A 20,356-nucleotide genomic window follows, 5' to 3' on the forward strand; every position below is an offset into this window, starting at 1 on the left:
GTTCCAAACCAGAACAACTCCATTTTAAATGCAACTTGAGTATTTGGGGCATTTTATTTACAGTCAGGTGGTAGTGGTATGCCTACATGCAGAATCCAGCTTGTACACGCGTAAAGGATCTGTGCTAGTGAGAATCCTCTCTGGGCATCCTCAGCAGAGAAGGTAAGGTTTGCAAACTAATTAATGACACACAACTATCATAAACAGTTATCTCCATGATTAAAAGATCTTCTCCTAGCACTTCTAAAATGTGCTAATGGAGTCACCTTATGAATATTAGGAAATAAATTACTCCAGTAGAAGAAGCGGTAAAAATGGAGAACATCTTATTTGTTTTAATCTTGGTAGCTTAGGATGAGAAAGTTTCTTCTACAAATTATGTATTAATAAAAAAAATTGTTAAAACAGATATACAAAATAGGCCCAGAACTCAGGATATACTTCTGTGTAACTAAGAATAAGCAAGAGGATTTCAACACTGGCCTGGAATTAGCAAGTACTTAAGCCCCTGTGTCACCATGCAGCATACATGTGACTTGGTGTTTTTCTAGCACACTATCAATCTTGTGTTCATGAGACGCTTTTTTACTAGAGAGAGAATTATTTCAGTGATACTTTAATTACATAGTCAGATGGCCAGCGCATTAACAGAGCATAATATTAAAAGATGTGTGGGGAATTGGAAGCTTGTTACTCTCTCCGCGCTCCTCCAAGTGCTGAAGATACAGCTGAACCAAACGCATCCCTGCTACCTACCTGTGAACTGCAGAATTAGGCACTGTGATGAACGTGGCCAATTGGGTCTCCATGCCTGTGACTACTAATGATCATCCCTGAGGATCACACTATAATTACTTACAATCAGTTGAACTTACTAGCCCAATTAAAGGCGTCACAGCGTTTTGTGTTAAGTGCAGCCTAGCATAAGTAAGTTCAACTGGAGCAGCTATGTGTGATTTAGACACACCAGGAAGGTCTGCAGCGTGCAACTTGCACCTCTTGCTATCAAATACCTTTTACCTTTTCCGGAATAATTTAGCACAAGCGCTGAACAGAAGATGTGCTGTTTCGAGTCCTTACTGCTGGCCCTGAGAAACATGGGTGAGCGTGGGTGGGCAGGATAAGTCCATCCTGCTTTCGTTTTGCAGGTCGCTAGGGACACAAAGCAGGATTTTTAACCTTCTGAAACTCCTTTGTGAAGCCCTTAAGAGGATGTTCAATAAATCTGAATATGTAGCATAGGTAAGCAGCGACCCAAACAGCCAGGAGTCTGAAGGCACTCTCCTTCCCCAGCCCTCTGCGAAGGGTGTGCAGCATTGTGTTCCTTATTCAGGCATTTTGCTGAAATTTTGTAATTGCTGGTGGTGAGCGTAGTGTTATCCTGGATATAGTCAGACTGGAGTCTTGCAGTGAAAAAACACCTGAAGTGTTTTTTCTATGTGTTGCTGTTGTACCCAGGAACTTTAGTTGTGAACTGAGATCTGCTGCACTATACAAAAGAACAAATAAATGGCCCTTTCACCCAAAGGATTTGGAGTTTTTGCTTGGGTTGATCATATTTGCTAACACAAGATAGCACAGTTATGTTAGTGAGCCTATTTCCAAGTCTGTAACAGAAGAGATATTACACCAACCAAGCAGTTTCTGTACCACGACATAAAGGCACCTATGCAGTTTATGGTAGTCTTGTGTTAGCAATGAGAATATAGACTCCATGTCTGTATTTGCTGCTTGATATCTAAGCCTGCAGCTGATCAACATACTTAGATGCCTAAGATGACAGCTGGGTTCTGAATGTTTGTAAATTTGAGTTATACTGCCGGTCAAGTGTTGTTAAATGCTTTAGTGGCATAGGGACTTGCTAGAACTTAAAGTGCTCCTGAATTGCTTGAGTACAAGAAAGGCCCTGTTTCTGTTTTCATTTGTCCCCATCAGACAAGGTGTCAAAGGCAATTTTAAAAATAATTCTGCCCAAAATATTAGCCAAATTAGTGAGGCTTGCAGTCTTTCAGACTTGGTTTTGTCAAAGGAATAAAACCCCACAAATTTCCCTTTCTACATTTTTCTCAGCGTTTTTCTTCAAAGCACAATCTCAGTGTCTTTCACAAAATAAACCTAACCAAGTCACTGATAAGTCAATTCAAATGCTACTGAATGGTGTTTAAAGTCTAGGATTGAAATTAAAGTCAATTCAGAAATGGGTTCTAAAAGTGTCTGCTTTTCATGCACAGGAGTTACTTTTCATTATGTTTTGTTAACACAGATGACATTGCCAACATTTTAAAGCGTACCTGTTCCTGCAGCCTCAGGTACAATAATGTCCTGGCGCCACCACGAGCTGTAGCCTCCCTGGGTACCTTCAGCAAGCACAGATCTGAGTCTGTGCTCCTAATTAGTGGTGGTTGTCAGTCACCTCTGATGATTGCTTGAAGTTGCTTTTCCCTCCTCATACCCCATCGGCCGTAGCAAAGTCCATGGCCCGGTACTGGTGCCAGAGGTAACAGAGGGGAAAAAGGCACTTAGACTGTACTGTTGGTGTGAGCGGGTGTTTGATTTTTAAAGGATTAAACTATTAAAATGTTTTTCCTGCCACATTTCTTCCTTGCACGTGAGCTTAAATTCATGTTAAACCTGTCTTCTTCCCAGCCCTCTTCATAGGACTTCTTCAGAGACTTTATATAAGCTGTAGTTGCAGGATTTTAGGTTAGGAAAAATGTCAGTGCTCTTTGGGGGGATATTGAAGCCATCATGTTTTACTCCCTTGATAAAGGAGGGAAGGCAGGGAAAATGCAGTGCTTTTTTTTTTTTTGTGCTTTTTTTTTTTTTTATTTCCCCTCCTTAATTTGTTCTTGGAAACTGCTATGGAGGTGCAGCCCTGATATACCTTTTCTTGTTCCCTCCTAATGGAAGGGAGGGCAAAAATAAATCTTGAGATGATAAAATGCGCTATAGTTTTGATGTGTTGTTGAAATGTCTGTGAAATTCCTTTCCTGTCCTCAGATATTTTCTCTCCGTTTATAAACCAGCCCAATAAATTGCACAGTTAGTGCTTTCCAAAGCCAACTATTCAGCCTTGCAGGTTTTTAATTGCACAGGGAGCTGCTTTATCAATTTAGCTTTGAAAAACAGCTTTTCACACCCTTTCCTCCTTCCCTCCTCCCTCTGGTGCATTAAACCACAAGGTTTTAAGCCACTTTGTGGACTCATTATTAAGAATGCCAGCCAATTAGCCCAATACAAGTTGAAGGCCTCCAGCTTCTAACCAAACAGCGGACTTGGATCTCTCCCTGCCAGCGCACCATCATTGGTTTCAGTGGTCTTGGTTTTGTTTCTTCCTGCTGCATGTGGTGAGATTAGGATGAAGGAATCCATTGCTCACTTGATATTTAAAGTAAAGCAAACCCAAAATGTGCGCACAAAATCAAATCTGTTTTTTTCAAACTGGGTTTTACAACTATAAATAAATAAGTGTCCCTTTCAGACCTCCACTGGTTCCTTATGAAAGCTCCTTATGAAAGCAAGCTACCATTGCAGTGAGCACTAATTGGTACATCTGTTGGCAGCCTCAACAGAAAGGCCATGAATTGAAAAGGCTGAAGAATTAATTTACTGCGGAGCCAGAAAAAATAGCTTTTCCAGCACAGGTCAGCAGCAGCCTAACATTGGCAGTCTGTGATAAAGAAATAAATAAAATCTTATGATTTTCCATGCTTATTCATGATTCAATTAAGGATTTTTTTTTTAAATTTAAACTGGCAAACTAGAAGTTAAAGGCTTGTGGGTTATCCAAACAGCAAGCAACACTGAATGTGGAATGAATGGAAATATCCTTTAATTTGTACTTGTCCGTGTAATATCTGGCATTTGTGACTTTTAAAATAAAATATTGTCTGTGTTTGGTGGCTAGATAAAGAGCTTTTGGCGCCTGCCTTCAGATGTACAGCCTCTAGGATGAAGACAAACAGGAGGTAGCTGGGAAGCTGTCCCTGTTTGACCTGTGCTAGGAGCCCCTTTAATTTATTTGACATCTTATAGCAGTAGCTCTTCAAAAGAAGCTTCAGCCTGTCTCTGTTGATGGCATCAGTTTAGTTTGAGTGGGAAATAGTCTTTCATCACCAAAGGTCTGCCTTCTGGTTTCAGCCTTGGCACCAGCCAAATTGCTTTGGAGCAAAAGTCATGCATCTGACTAGTGGCTGCATGGGGGGGTCTCGGGTAGCTCCCCAGGAGGAGGATCAGCAGCAGCAATAATAGCATCTACTCCATTGTCCCTCCATGTCTGCACTCTGTGCCAGTGTTTCCGGTTGTATAATATTCATCGGTTCATGGTGGGAGATAACTGTGTGTGAGAAGGGCTTATTGAATGGCAGAAGTTGCAGAGAAGAGACGTATTTTCAAAATGCACGTTCTCTGTGCAAAACGGCAGGCAGTTGGAAGCTGAAAGCTTGGCAGGATGTAGCCCCTCGGTCAGGGGTTTATTTAGAGTTTCCTGAAAGGTTTTTATAAGCTTTCACGACCCAACCTGACAAATGAACTCTACTTTTTAAATTGGACTTTCCATATGGGCAGTACTTTAAAAACAGCTATGCCCATTATTCAGTGATGCTGTTGTCAGAGAAGAAAAGGAAGGCAAGCAATTCTGTGCTGCATCGGCTGCAACCTGAATGGATTACTGTAAGTTTGTAGTGTGTAAGTCAGGTCATGTATTTGGAAGCTTGGCAGATGCCGTATCCACCTGATAGAGCTGTGCTTACTAGCCCATTTGACAAGATCCGTGCTGTGAGCTGTTCCTACTACAGCCAGTGAAAATGCTCTCCTTGTTTTAGAGTAATTAGAGCTTTGAATAAGGTAAACTTTCTGGACCATTATGTAGGTCACAGGCAGTACCTAGCTCTGTTGGGTTTCTTGGTGAAGCACTGCAGATGTCAGGATGGGCTGTCGCAATGCCCTAATCACTGAAAGATTGAATTGTTGCGCGAGGGCGCTTGGATGATGAATGTTGCTGTTCAAGAGTCTGGATAGATAGGTGAAGAGAGGAGATCTGCTTCGGTTTCGGCATCGCATTTCCTGACTCGTTGCATCCCTTAGGTGCCTAACTTTAATGTTGCCTTAATGCATTTTTAATGGCATGTATAATAAAATGCTTCCCTGGACAAGCATAAATTGTGCCAACTTTCAGTTCATTGCATGTAGGCACTTTTTAGCTGTACGTTACTGGCAGGCTCCTGGAAGAGATGTATTCTTCATATGAACCAGTTAGAAACAGGTAAATTCTTGGCTCCTGAATCTGCTTCCACTGAGGTGAACAAGATTCTGACTGTTGATTTCAGAAAGAGGAGGACTGGGACGCTCAGACTAGGATTTAAAAAAGCATGTAGGTCTACAACAGGATGTTGCTTGATATTACATATATTTTAATATCGCCAAAAGTCTCAGGGAGTGTAAACATTTCAGTGCAATGACCTGCCTCATTAAACTAATTAAAGCAATGATTTTCAGTGGAGATTTAATCACACATTTAAGCAGGAGTTCTTGAAAATGCAGTAAACCTGGAAAATGAACAACTTGACATGGATTTTTCCTTTAATGACCATCCCACTTACGTTTCTTGAGGGTTTAAAAATAAAAATCAATATGGGTTTTAGTGGTACTTAATATAAATAGGAATGTGGAGAGTATAAAAATCCTAATAACTAGCTTCTGCAGTAAAATTTGATAGGATACCTAATGAAAAGGGTGAAGACAGTAATGATGGAGTCCACTGTCTCTTTTGTGTTGGTCTTTTGACACTAGAGCATACAGTTCGTATAAGATTATTGTCTTTTTGAAGCAGTTTGTGCTCTTTGAGCAGAGTAAAGTCATAAAAAAAGGATGATACAGTGATAAAAGCAATAGCCTTGGCCTGGAGATGTAAAAGTTTAGTTCCTTGCCTTGCTTTGATTTGTGCAGTCCAGAGTCCAGACCCAAGTTGCTAAATACTTGTCTCGGTTTCTAATCTGTGAAGTGGAGATAACATTTCACTTTGTGTGGGGGTTTTATCTAGTGAGGCATGTCCAGGCTGTAAGATGCTCCAGTATTGCAAGCACTGGGGTACAGAAGGCATACGAACATAGCAAAGACCTGATTAACACAAAGGAAGTAGGATTCTGCCTTCAGCATTCCTTGGCTTCTGGCAGACAATCAGGCTTTTGGCCCTCAGGTTTAGGAAACCCCATGTGTGACCAGGAGAGTGCACAAATCAAACAAGGTTGTCACAGGTAGAGGTGATGACTCACAGCCTGGTTAGAGCCCGTGCCAGGACTTGAAGGGAGAAGCCTTGTCTTGCTCTTTTTCAGCTTCATAACAGAAAGAGCAGCAAAACCAGACTTCTGGGGCATTTGTGGCTGCTCTGCCTTTCAGGCTGGATCTCAGCTTGCTCTGTGCCTTGATGCTGTTCTGGGGACACAGTGTGTACTTTAAATAATTTACTTGCTAGCAGTTGTGGGTATCAAGAGCAGTGTGCAGGGCAGTAGTAAGAGAGGAAAGAAAGGAGCTGAACTGTAGATACTTCGGTTTTGTGAAATTTGGGGGATTTGTTCAAAATGCATCACTGTATGCTCGCCTCCAATAGGGAGCAATTATTTTCTCTATTATAAAGAAGATATTTGTGAAGGTTATTCCAATCAGAAAAAAAAAAATCTTCCTGTGAATGCGTGGCAGGTGGTGTGAAGGGAACATTAGTTTCCTTGGGGGTTTGCTGCCTCATTTCTCACATTACTGTTGCGTTCCCTCTCTCCTAAAAAGTCCTTACCGACTAACTGAGGCTGAGAGAAATGGGTTTGTTCAGCCTTGAGAAAAGAAGGCTTAGGGGAGACCTTATCACCATGTTCCAGTATTTAAAGGGTGGCTACGAAGAAGATGGAGACTCCCTTTTTACAAGGAGTCACATGGAAAAGACGAGGGGTAATGAGTACAAGTTACTCCTGGGGAGATTCTGATTGGACACAAGCAGGAAATTTTTCACAACGAGAACAATCAGCCATTGGAATAGTCTCCCCAGGGAAGTGGTGGATTCCCCCATCACTGGACACTTTTAAGATTCAGCTGGAGACGGTGCTGGACCATCTTGTCTAAGACCGTGCTTTTGCCAAGAAAGGTTGGACCAGATGATCCTTGAGGTCCCTTCCAACCTGATAGTCTATAATTCTGTGAACTGAGACTACAGCAAAGGAGTAGCTATGGCTGCTGGAGGGCCAAGGGGCAGCTGAGAGGTGACAGCTGAAGGGAGACTCTCCCCATTCTCGCCTCCTCTGCGTATCTGTTGTAGATTTAGTTATTCAGAATGGTCTATTAAAGGACTTCTGTAGTTTTAGTTGACCCTTTTTGTCCAGTGAAAATCCTTATCTGAGCGTGCAGAGTGGGAGAATGTCCTTCTGCAAGCTTGACCCTGGTGTACATATAAGCCCTTAATGCTCTTGTGGGAAGTTCTGATAGGAGTGAAGCGTAACTTATTTTTATAGGTTTACTTCGCTTGTCTCTAATGATGGGTTAACAGTAGGAATTAGCTTTAAGAATTAAGCACCAGGTTTATTTCTTCTGAAATAAATTAATTTCCTTGCCTGGATAAGCTTAATATATGGTGCAGGGCTCTCATCTGGAAAGTGCCTTACAGTATCTCTGCTACTTGAATCATTACCAGCAGAGTTTTCATTATCAAGTTTATCTTCCTAAATACTTTATGGCTTCAGTTTTTATTATCCTGTGGAAGGTAGTGTAGAGAACTTATTTTAAAGGGCAAATAATGAGAAGAGAAGCCTACAGTGAAAAATTGCTTGCCTGCCTGTCTGATCCTTGTGCCCTTTCAGGTGGTGAGTTGGCAAGTGATGCTGTCTTTCTGAGTTATTAATAAATGAATCCATGGCTTTCAGACTGAGGTATTGTGCTGATGGTAGAGGTGTGTCTTCTGGGGTCCTGACCACTTGGGTTTAGCGAGCATCCCAGCGTACTTCTAAGTAGGTGAATGCATCTCAGCTGGTAACCGCTTTTGCTCTTGGACAAGAAGTGTGCATTCTGCATAGTATCCCTTCCTGGTACTTGACTTTTATAGGTAACTTCATGGTAATAGCCAATGTCACCATTGCTTTTAACACACCTGCCCCATAAGAGTAAGTGCTTTGGGATGTACCTTTCTTAAGAAGATGTCTTTGCATTGCATCCATTTTGCTGATGTTTTATGTGAATTGCATCCTAGGAAATCATTTGCTTGCTATGTTATTTTCATGAGATGGACATTCAAAGCCGTTTCATCTAGTCTCTGTTTTCTGGCATTTCCATTGCTATATATGAAGTATAAAGTCTTTCACAGTGGGGTGAAATTTTGTTGATCATCTGGCAATGGAGAAGCAGGGGGATCTTTTTTGGATGTGGAATAATTATGGTTTAATTGAGAAGGAAACCTTCTGGTGGTATTTTTCATAAACTGTCAACAATTTCACCTTAAGGCAGCCATGCTGTTGTGTCTGTCTCTCTCACATTTCAATAGGGGAAGATTAATTTTCAACACCTACTCAGGGCCATGTTCCTCCAAGCTGGTGTAGGAAGTGTAATTCATATCTCCCGATGCCGGCTGATCCACCTTCCTTCACTTCTTTTCCCACCCAGGAGGGATGATAGGAGGCACCATCGTCTCCCAACATTGATTTCTACCAGTTGCACCATATAGTTTAGGCTGGGAGGGTATGTACATGCAGCGTAATCTCCAATAGCTGGAAGCTGAAGCCAGATTTGAACTGGAAATAAGGAACCATGTGATTTTTTGTTGTTAGTTTATTTTAAATAAAGACGGTGATTAGCTTAAAGATCGTTCCTGGACATGTGCTGGGGTCTGTGCCGTTGAAGATGGGGGTATATTTTTCAAAGGCTAATTTCAGGAGCCTGTCTCAGCCAGGGGTCCCTGTGAGGTTAAAAGCAGTGAGAGTTCAGTCTGAGGGCAAGATAGAGCAGAAATCTCTCTCCCTGCTTGACTCTCGGGGACCCCTGGCAGGTAGCAGCCTGTGGCTGAGGTTAGCCTTGGAGAATATTCACCCTCTCTCCTGAGCCTTTATGTTAAAAGAAGATATGGTTCAGCATGACCAGAAATGAAAGCAGAAGCATGTGTTATACAGTTCATCAGAGCCGTTGTCTTTTAAATCCCGTGGAGGCAGCCTGCAGGACCCGCTTGGTGTTTCTCTCTCTGTGCTGAGCCTTCCCCTGTTGAGGTCTGTTGCTGGCTGAAGGTAGCCTGCTGGCTGAAGGTAGACCTTCTGTAGGAGCTGTGAATTTGGCATGGGTGCAGACAGGGTTCCTGGAGGATATGTTTGGTTAAGTTCACTTCTCAGTTTGATCTGATTTATCTTATGTAATGCAGTGATCTGACTGTCTTTTTTAAAAATAAATAAATAATCCAAACTCATACTGTAACTGTCTAAGGCTGTTCTGAATCTTCTTCTGCTGAGCAGTTTCAGCAATGCTGGGAGGAAACAGTTATGCCAGCATACAAAAGACGATCAAGAATTGGATTTCAAATGCTTTCACCTCTACAACCAAGGTGATTAAGGTAGGGAGGTGAGGCTCGGCTGCCTCAGCATGCATCCCCTGGTGTCAGGTAGTTTGTGTAGCGTTGGCCTGCTCCTGTGGCTAGGAGTTCCTTGGTGTTGGTCAGAATAGTTTGGTAGTGACCTGCGCTGTGCTACTCTGTCCTTCTCAGTGCCCTCACGCTTTCCTGCAGGGACATCTGTGCCTGCCATGTGTGCTCTGCAGCACATGCACGAGGTGCTCCCGAGAGAGATGGTGGCTGTGGTGGGGTCACCACCGCCTCAGCTAGTCATGTGGATAGGAGGAGGGGTGATGGATTTGTAGTCATTTCGTGCCCCGACTTCACGCTGAAGAGCTGCTGAAGGCAGGCAGGGACTTTCTTCTGTGTGTACGTGCTGGGATTGGATTTGCACAGATCATTGCACGCACAGATTGACTGCACTGTGAGTTTGTGGCAATGCCCGTGAGATGGTGATAGTGTTGGGGACTGTAATGCTGTGCTGCTCTCCTGTCACTGGGATGAACTGTGCAGCCCACGCAGCCGAGGCGTTAGGCTTCAACGGCATAAAAGTAGCATGACTGCAGTAATCCAAACTGCTGAAGTATTTTCCTTCAAATTCTATGTTTCTAGTTCCTCAGAGTCTTTTCCAGGCTGACCTTTCAAAGGCTTTGTCTTTTGTAAAGCCATAAAGCTGTTTTCTTGTCATTGATCCCTAAGCAATGTCATACTTGGTCAAATCAAACCTACCTTTAAAAGTACCGTAGTGAGGTGGGCGGTCTGAATTTGTGCATGCACGCATTTCTGGCTGTCGAAAACTTGAATTCTGTATCATGTTAAAGATGTTGAAGCTTCACCTGCTGATCTTGTAAGAAAGCATCAAACCTTGAAACATCTTTGTCTGGAATTTTACCTTGGTGAGCAGTGCTGATGGTTTGGTGGGAGTAAGTACCCAGAGGGAAAAGGATGCATAAAATTTCATGAGCTCCTGATCCTTCATAAGGTGATTGTTTTATTTTATTTTTTTTTTTTTTTTAGAGCAGAAACCTGGAGATCTGGGCATGTCCTGATGTCTATGACCATTATGACTATTAAGTAAACATGCAACCAACATGGTTGCAAATGTGTACCTGTGATTATGGGGAGAAACAGCTGCTTCTGTCGTCCTCCCTCCCTGTCAAATTTATGGATGATTTCCTGTCAGATGTCTGCAATGCAGATGGCTAAATTATGCAAGGGAATCTGCAGCTGTTGTAGTTTACGCTCTCCTACAGCGGTGAAAGAACTGTAAGCTGCCCCATGTCAAACCTTAGATCTACTCTTTAACATGATGCATAAGAAATCTTTGCGTATTGAAGACTTCCATGGCAGAAGAGGATACATTTGTGTTCTCGCATAGGTGATAAGAGAGCTGGGACTTGTGTGTGTCCTTGCCCTGGCTCCAAGGCTTGTGTCTCCCTCCCATGTACATACCCTTGCTTTTATGTATACAGGTGTACGTTCAACGTTAACAACAGGGCATGCATAAGGGCTGGCTGTTCTGCTGTGTTGAGAGGTCACTGCTCCTCTGGGATTAGGAATAGAGAAACCAAAGATGTATACCCAGGTGTTAAATGTTTAGAGAGCAAAGGTGCATCTGAATTTTTTGAGATGTTTTTTTCCTTGAAGTTGTGTGTAAATCTTCCATGAGTGTAGTCCAAACTGCCAGTGATGAACTTGCTTGAAAGCAGGACATGCTTTGTGCTTCAAATTTGTTTTCTCATCAGGCTAATGGAGGTATTTTTGGTATGCGGCTATAGATGGATGTGGAGCATAATACAATAAATAGCTGGCTCGCAATAACAGTATGCAAGCAGTCTGTCAATGGCAGAAATGTAATGATTCTTTTAAATCTTTATTTGCAATTTAATTTATCTCTAGGGTTTTTCATGTCAGAAATTCCTTGTCCACAACTGCCTGGATGTTGGTTTTTATCTCTTGCTTGTCGCATGCACTTAAGATCCTCAGACAACGTTGTCTTGAAATGAGAGGACGTGACCAAAAGCATGGTGTTTATTTATATAGCCATAATAACCTGAAAGAAGCAAACAGTGAATGACAGAGAGAAACAGAGATTTCGGTTCTGGGGATGGCACTAAGACAGCACATGCAGGAGCTTAGCTGGAGCTGCCTGACTGGTTTTCTGCCTGTCTTCTGCAGGCAAAACTTGGTTTTAACAGTAGAAGTATTTGCGTTAGTTCACTTCTGAAAATGTTTGGAGCAACTGTGTTCTGTGTTGTGAGCCTTTGCTGTGGTTCCAAACAAGGTGCTGTAAGCAACTTATTTTCCAAGTAAATATTTGTATTTGCTTGGTACAGTTGTTAACCTTTGCTTTGTCCATGCTCTGCTTGCCTTTGAACGTTAGTTAGCATTGCTCTGTCCCCCCTGGCCTTTGCCTCTACGCTTGCATACAGTCACACTGGGAAGGATGAAGTGCTGAGCGAGAGTTGTCTTCTGCCCTGCGGTGGGATTCTGGAGGGAAGTGACTTATCTGCACTGGGGTGATGGGGAGACCTTTGATTGCTGTCGTTCTGGGGGTGCAGCTGTGTGACAGCAGCTGCCCTGAAGGAAGGAGCTGTTTATCTGCATGGCTGCATGATGCAAATAAGATTGATTATAAATAAACTGGGAAAACAGAATCCTTGCTTCATTTAGACATCTCTTTTAAAAATGGTTAGCAAGGGCCTGTCTTGTACCAGCACTCAGTCCTAGCACTGAGTTTTGTAAGCTTTAACTTCTTTTTCCTGTCTCCTCCTTTACGTTTACTCTGTGTGCTCTTTTCTATTCGAGCCTTGGCCCTTGCAGCGTGGAGCTCCTTTTGTGCCGGAGGAGCAAGATGCGGTGTTGAGAAGTCAAAGGGCTTGTCCAGAGCTGTTCCGCAGAGCCAGGGACCAAACCCTGACTGCTGCTGGATGGAGAGTAACTCGGACTTGCACCTCCAGGGGATCTACTGTCTTCTGCAAGAAAACACTGAGGCTGTGGGAGTCCTCTTGTGTAGACACCTACAAGTCCCTTGGGTGTTTCCACCAGCCATGACCCAGACAGGCTCAGAGGATGTCAGTGCTTGGAGTAGGCTGCGGGGCATCCTTGTGTCGACTGTGACCTTTCTCGTCTTACCTGAGATTGAATGAGTTGCTTCCCTTGCTTAGTCTTTTAGCTTTAATGTCAGTGTACACTTGGCATGACGGTGCATCTTCTAAGAGCACATCTATCACAGATGGCCACCACAGGCCTGTGGGCTTCCTTCCACCATCCTAGCAGACCTTATGTAGGACATTGGAGCATCTGGGTTAAGGGCCTGTAGGGTTGTTGTTGTTTTCCCATTCATTTTATGAACGGAAAATGTCTAAAACTAGAGGAGCTTAGCGCAGAAGGATACAGCTGCTGCTGAACAACCTAGTGTAGCAATCAAAGGAGAGGCAGTGACCTTGGAATTCATTTAAATGACTTTTTCATTGGCCTTGAGAATTTAATGGCAATCCTCACAGGATTATTGAGAGGTAGGATAAATAATCATAGGAGAGATTAATTGATTTGCAGTGTGTAGGTCTGACTTGTAATTCATACCTCCACTTTTCTGCAATGGTAGGTGGAAGGAGACTGTAGCACGCAATAGCAAAATTCTCATAAAGATGGCCAGAGAAGCATCGTTTATCGTGGGAGAAGCTCTTGAGATTTGTTGTCCCTTTTTCAGATTCATTTTAATGTGGTGGCTTTTTTTTGAGGCTGGCATATCATGCTGTCCTTTGTCAGGGCTAGAACAAGCGTTGCATGATAAAGACTTCAAGACTTCAGTTTGCATTTAAGTGCCTTTAAAGACCTGATCCCGCTTCCCCTTTATTTTAAGCATGAGTGAGTTAGCTTTGTGGCAGTCAGTAGTGCTGTGTCTGTGTGGTGTTCATGAAAGAACCCACAACAGTGACATTTCATAGTCTGGATATCTTTCTCCAAAATACTACTTACATGAATTTCAGATGCTTCAAATTGTTTTGTATTTCCTGGGCAAAGTATGCCTAGCTTGTTGTTTGGGTATGTGGTTTTTTTCCCTCTGCATGTGTTTGTGAAAACTCAGGTTGTTTGATGCTTTTGGTTGATCAGTTCCAATATTAATGATTGTGGAATAGAGTGTAGATTGCGTGGATACTGTATCTAGAGCACAGTGTGAAGCTTTGTCTGGCAGGAGGACATGCTGTGTAAAGCCTACCAAGGTGAAGTTACCCCTACAAAAAGGAATCTTTTTGTGCAAATTTGAGCTAGCTAATTCGGAGACATTCCCAGGTATCTGAGCTGGGACTCGAGATGCCCTTTATTTAGAAGTGAGGAAGAGCACAAAATGAATAAAGTTCTCTGCTCCTAAAAGGAGAAATAAATCAACTCGGGCAGGTGTCAAAGGGAACCGTCAGCCCCTTCCACAAAGCCATATGCCTGCAAGTTTTCTGTGGGTGGCAAATAAATCATTTTGCCAGCCTCTTTCGTGCTCTTAACTAAGACAAGCAGTGCTGAGACAGTAACTCTTCCTCAGCCTTTTCCAGCTTCTTCCTGAATTCACCTCTGAAGCTGTCGCATCAGGCTCCCAGCTTGGTCGCATGTGCTCCCACCACCATCTAAGACCAAAGCAAAGCTTCCTCCTCTTCCTGAGATCCCCTTGTTCTGCTGCTCCTACTACATTAAAACATTATTTTGCTCAAAAGAAGGACATGGAGCTTTTTAATGCTGCGATTGCTATGCAAATGACTAAGCAATGTAGACCTTTGGTAGTGTTTGAACTGCAGTTCAGTCTGGGATCAACCATTTGGGTATTTGCCATAATTCTCAGGTGGGATTTGTGGTCTTTATTCAAATGTATCCAACTGGTGCTATATGTGCCCTGAAAGCATTTCGTGGTGTGCTGCGATGGTTGGACCTCTGCTGAAGTCCCTCTTTGCTGTGGTGAAGCTACACCTGGATGTCCTATCGCTTCTTGGCTGCGAATGCCCTTTGACTTGTGCTATATAAAACATGGTTGTCTGGTTGAGTTCAAGCTTAGGTTTGTGTCTGCTGGCTCCAGCAGTTGTCCCATTAGAGGGAATCAAAGCAGCACCGAGATTCAGAATCCTTGGTTTATTTTCCTTTAGACAGTGGTGTAAAAATAGCCCAGCCCTGTTGCCCGTACACTTCAGAGATGGCTTTTGCTGAAGCTGCATTGAAACAGATTTCTAGCCGTATTTTCTCATACAGTTTTCAAAAGCTCAGCAAAGTCTGGGCTTTCAAGTGCCCGTTCCAACAATAACAGCCAAAGACAGACAAGCTGGCTGCTGCTGCAAACAAGAGGGAAAAGCGCGGCGAGGGATTGCATTGAGATTACATGGCACCAGGGCAGGCGAGTGCGGTGCGTCGGAGCCATGCCATGCGCTTCATTACCCCTCTCCGCATCCCCGGTCTGTGCCCAGGAGCCGGACCTCGCCCTGCCCGGGTGTCCCTCTCTGCCTCTCCGTCCCTTGGCTCTCACCCTGCGGGGTCTGCGGTTGGGCTGGCCCCACGGGGGCGAGGAAGGGGCCGTCCTGGAGGCCCAGCATTGCGCCGTAGGAGCTGAAGCGTAACTTTGTCGCGTCAGGAACCTCACCTGGTCCTGGAAGTTCAGCTTGCCCAGAAGACATTTCACCGGCTGAAAGCAGTTTAATTTACACCCAAATAATTTATTTTAAATCTGCTTTTCTCGCTCATGCGTTCATTTTACTTTATTGTAATGTCAGCACTTAGCAGTGAAGTAATGGCAGATCTCTGGAGAACTTCACACGAGCGAGAAAACACCATTATCTCGGTTTTACAGGCCCTGCTTATGTTGAGAACATATGTGGTGGTGTAATTACACTGATGTGATTAAATCAGTGCAAGTCCTTGCTAGAGGGACATGCTGCACCAGTGTAAAGCGGGGCTTATTATCAGTGCAGTTGAATTCAAATTACATTACTCAATTAAGCTGTGCTAGTATAAGCCTCGGCTTACAGTCGGGAAGTCACGTGGGGGCCTGCGTTGTTTCTTTTTAGAGCAGATAAAGATTTGGAAACTGAAATGGGTGAGGTTGTGCCTCGCCTAGGAGCATGCTAGAAGCAATGGGCTTGACAAATACTGTGTTTATAGTACTTTCTGGGAGGAAAGACGTACGGGTGCAAATTCAGGGGTTTTGTTGTTATTTTTTTAATAGATGAAACTGTTTAAGCCATAGTGACCACTTTGGAAAAGATTCTAAATCATACTAAGGCTTTACAAATAAATTATGTAAAATGCAGTCTAAATTCTGGTAAATCTCTACCACATGGTTTTGGATTTGGATGGTGGCTAAATGGGTCAATGAATAACTATGGCGTGTACAACTTAATTTTATATTATTTTTTTTTTTGGCAGGGTGTGGGCACTGTAAGAAAATGAAGCCAGAATATGAGAAGGCTGCAGAGTTTCTCCATGTAGCCAATGATGTAAGCTAATTTCCTTTATTATATCCTTCAAATTATCAGTAATAAATAACTGGAGTAATAAAAGTGACTTTTCTCCCTACAACAAATTCAGCTGTTCTCATCCTCCCACAGGACCCTTCAAAATGTGCTTCCAAAGTACAGTCTCATCGCTAATGCATGAGCCCTGCCAAAGTCTTAGAAAGAACATTCTGTCTTGAACGAAAACAAAATCGAAAAATGTTTATGTATTCTGCTGTAGGCCTTATACATAATATGATCAAATCCAAACTGGATTTTTTTTTCCCTTACTTAAAGGCATCGAATATGAAGAAACATAGGCTTTTATTTATGAATTAGATTTGGAAAAAAACAAAGGGGGGTGATCCCTCTTTTGAATGCCCTGATTTTATGGTTGCATCACTCCATTAGCTTCATCTTAAGTGCTCCATCAGCATGGCTGGAGAAGAGAGATCCAATAATATAAGTATTAGTGTTATTGATTCAGTCTCCTGCTGTGTAGGCCATGCAAGAAGAGAAGTAGGATTAGTCTCCCCCATACACTAAGCATCTTCAGTGGAGACATCTAGAGTCCCTTTGTAGCTGGAGAAGGAGGAGGAGATGAGAAAAACAAAGATCAGATGAATCACACTCTACAAGTGTCTGTTCTCCTGTGACTCTAAAGGTGGTCCATGTAAAGATGCCTGTTAGGGCAAGTTAGGGAAGGATGAATTTGACTTGAACTTGAAGGAGCAACAATGCTCATTTCTTCTGTGAGAAACTGGGATTTGTAGGAGGAAATGCCATTCCTGGGAACAGCTCTTAAGCATTATAAAGTGAGCTATATACAGGGAATCCTGTCGGAAATGAGAGGAGAACAGGTAACACTCTGGTTACATTTAGCGCATAAGATGTCCCTTCCTGATTTTTGCATCAGTCCTCTGTGTCTTTCTGTGTGTCTGTGCTGAGTACCTGAGACAGTGAAGGCACCTAGATGGCGAGCAATTGCCCCCAAATCTACTGTTTCATGCCAAAGCGGGGTGTGTATGTTGCTGGGAGTTACAGTTGGTGGTCTCTCTTTTAGAGTCCAGGTGTCCTTGCAGCAGTCGACGCTACCGTCAACAAGGCGCTGGCAGAAAGATATCACATCTCAGGGTTTCCTACTTTGAAGTACTTTAAGGATGGAGAGGAGAAATACACTCTGCCACACCTCAGAACGAAAAAGAAGATCATTGACTGGCTGCTAAAGTAAGTTTTGAGGATCTGAGACAGTATTTGGGTTCCTGGTTAGTGGCTCCTGAAGGCTGCTTTGGTGAGGAAGTAAATCTTAAACCTAGCTTCATCGACTGCCTAAATCCCTTGCTAACAAAAACAAATTGAATTCCAGTGTTCAAAGCCATACAAACATGTATGTTAATTATGGTCTCTAATACACCAAATCCTTTATTTGCTGCTGGGTTTTTCATAGTTGTCCCGATAATTCTTTCCCAAAGTAAATATTTTTTGAATATACCCGAAGCCTCTCACCGGAGAAGGAATAGCAATGGCTATGAAAAATAAACAGAACATTTGTTGTTCCCTCTCTAAGCAGTATATTTCACTGTTGGTAACTGAATTTCTGCAGTTGCACTTTTCTCTTTCCAGCATTTCAGAGCCAGTGCTTAGAATGCCAGCTATGTGGGGCTGAAGGAAAGCCAGTGAGACAGCAAAAACAGCACCTTTGTCTGCACTAACCAACTTTTCTTGGGTGGTGTGCTAAAATATGCAGAATTAAGTTTGATGTATGATGAAAATAATTTCATTTCAAAGTAGTAAATTGCTGGTACAATTCTCTCTTTAAGTATTCTGGAATAAAAAATGCATGTCCTTTAGGTGCTGTAAGCCTAATGTATTTTCTGCATTATTCAATGGGGAAAAAAAAAACTGCCAGTGTTTTGTGAAGTTTTTAAATCATTTAACTGCTAAGTGCAGTTGGCATGAGGAATGTAATTTTAATTTTTCCCCTCTTATTTGGTGGGGGGAGGGGAGTTGTGTTGGGTTTTTTCGGTTGTTTTTTCTTTCTTTTTTTTCTTTTTTTTCTTTTTTTTTAAATTACATCTCTGAGTGCTTCGAATTAGGCAACAGATATGGTCTGGCAGCATCTTTGTAGCATGTTGGGAAGTTTTATCTGTATTTTACATTTAGACACAGAACTCCCTTGACCTCCCTGCATACTCAGGCTCCCGGCTGCTGTGTCAATACTGTATGTTAAATCACTGTACTAGTTTCACCAGTTTGCTGGAGTATTTTGAGTGCAACGCAATTTATATTGAGTTAGACGGGTTGACACCACCTGTACATATTGGCAGGTGACTAGGCAGTGAGGAAGACGGAAGAGGTGTCAAGCCCTTCTGGATCCTGCTGTGCCTCTGGAAGACTTTTGTCTGCAGCCTCAGGTAGTCAGCAGCACAGGGGAAACCCAGACAGCTTGTCTCCTGCTCTTGACTGCTGGATGTTCTCCCAACTATAGACACAATAGAGGAAGATCCTTGTTTGCTGACCGGGGATAAAATTGTCACAGCTGCACTGAAGTTGGTGGAAATAAGGATGCATCTGGGGTGCAGGCTGGAGACAAAAGTACAGCTTGTGTAAACCTACCCCAATGGGTGGTCTAGTCGCAGCCATGTGGGTTTCATCCCCGGTCCCTTTGTGGTGACTGTAGTCAGTGCTGCCACACTAGGCTGTTACCAGTATCTGGGTAGCTTATTTCAGGTCAGCATGGGAAGGTCTGTGTGAGATGAAGTCACACCTCTGACTGTAAGTGTAATCAATGATAGCTCACACCTACTGTGTTCGTGTGAAAATTCAGACCAGCTGCCCTAATTCTTTCGCTAACAACTGGCAAATCAGTATCGATGGAAATGCAATTAATGTCCACCAAGTGACCTTGAGTAGGACTTTAAAAATCAAGTTTTTCTCCACTTAGATTTTATGTACCTGATACAACTTAAAATGGTGTCATTCAAAGTGACAGGAAAGTCTGAAAAGCTAATTTATTACCAAGGCGACATATGAAGGTCTTTACACTGTGGCACCATTCTGATGATTTTATATAAGTAATCACTATTTAAGATACAGCAGGAATGAATTTAATGAGTCTGAGAAGTCTGTGAGCTGGTGAATAGCAAAAGTTTTGTTAGAGGCGCTCTAGATGTGCGGGATTGCTCTGATCTAGTCAGTATGTGCAGTCATAATTGAAACCTGACATTCTCTTTATCAAGGTAAAATATTCCAGTTCGGTCACCCCCAGTCTTCCAAGCGGAACGATGCTGATTATTGCATCCTGGCTTTAATATCTGAATTCAAGAGAAGGTCACGAAATTCTTTATAGAAGTTTGCATGATAGCGATAAAGAGTACAAAAAGGATGTTTGAATGGAAGATGTTGTTCTATATCGGTTGCCTTTTGATTCCAGCTGCTTGCTGTTCTTCTCAATTCATGCCTATGGATGACACAGTGATACAGGAGCAATGTTCTTTCCACCCAGATGTTGGATGCAATGTAGGATATCTTTATTCTGCATTTCTACTCATATACCTGAGTAAGATCACTTAAATTATGTTTTTATTGAGTTACAGAAATTAACTTGCATCACTTTTGTTGTTATCTAGTGTTGGAAATATCGAGCGCGTTTTTCTGCCGCACAGGCACCCTGCAGGATTGTTTGACCTTAGTTCCCTCATGGTATTTATGACCAGTGATGCCCCTTTGCCTGCTTCCAGAAGCATTTTCAAACTGAACTCTTTTCCTTTCTTTTCTAGTCCTGAAGCACCACCTCCACCTGAGCCTGCGTGGGAAGAAAAACAGACTAGCGTTATCCACCTTGCTGGAGAAGACTTCAGGGAGTCCTTGAAGAAGAAGAAGCACACCCTTGTCATGTTCTATGCACCATGTAAGTAAATACTTCTCTACGTGGATGGGCTGTATAAACCCTACAGTTTATGAAATCCTGAATTAATTCCCTCACTGTCCCCAGGCTTTTAAGGGTAAAGAGCTGATTCTGAATATAAATACATGGGTCCGTTGTTGGCACCATCACTTGTATCTTTATAAATGGAAACAAAACAGTATACAGTGTTTATTTAAAGAGTTACTGCGTTAATGCAGACACTAAAGCAGGCAGGGGTACAAAAACAAAACAGATTTATTTTCCTCTGCTGCATTTTATGGTCCATATAACAAAATGTGATCCTTTATAGTAGCATAATGGACATGGAGAGCCTGACTCATTAGTGCAGCACTTCAGTAGTGAAATCAATATAGTGGTGTAGGAGGAATCAGTCCCCAGAGGCTGAGAACA

At 42.7% G+C, this 20,356-nt stretch overlaps 1 protein-coding gene across 1 annotated transcript in view; it reads left to right on the plus strand.

The window, feature by feature from the left end:
* PDIA5 (protein disulfide isomerase family A member 5) overlaps positions 1-20,356 on the plus strand; it is a 104,096-nt gene that overhangs the window by 54,974 nt on the left and 28,766 nt on the right. The window contains exons 12-14 of the mRNA XM_074594150.1: positions 15,971-16,041; positions 17,102-17,265; positions 19,818-19,948. Coding sequence (XP_074450251.1) covers positions 15,971-16,041; positions 17,102-17,265; positions 19,818-19,948 — 366 coding nt within the window. The remainder of the gene's footprint in view (positions 1-15,970; positions 16,042-17,101; positions 17,266-19,817; positions 19,949-20,356) is intronic.

The sequence above is a fragment of the Larus michahellis genome, chromosome 7, assembly GCF_964199755.1.
Source record: "Larus michahellis chromosome 7, bLarMic1.1, whole genome shotgun sequence".
Taxonomy (NCBI): Eukaryota; Metazoa; Chordata; class Aves; order Charadriiformes; family Laridae; genus Larus; species Larus michahellis.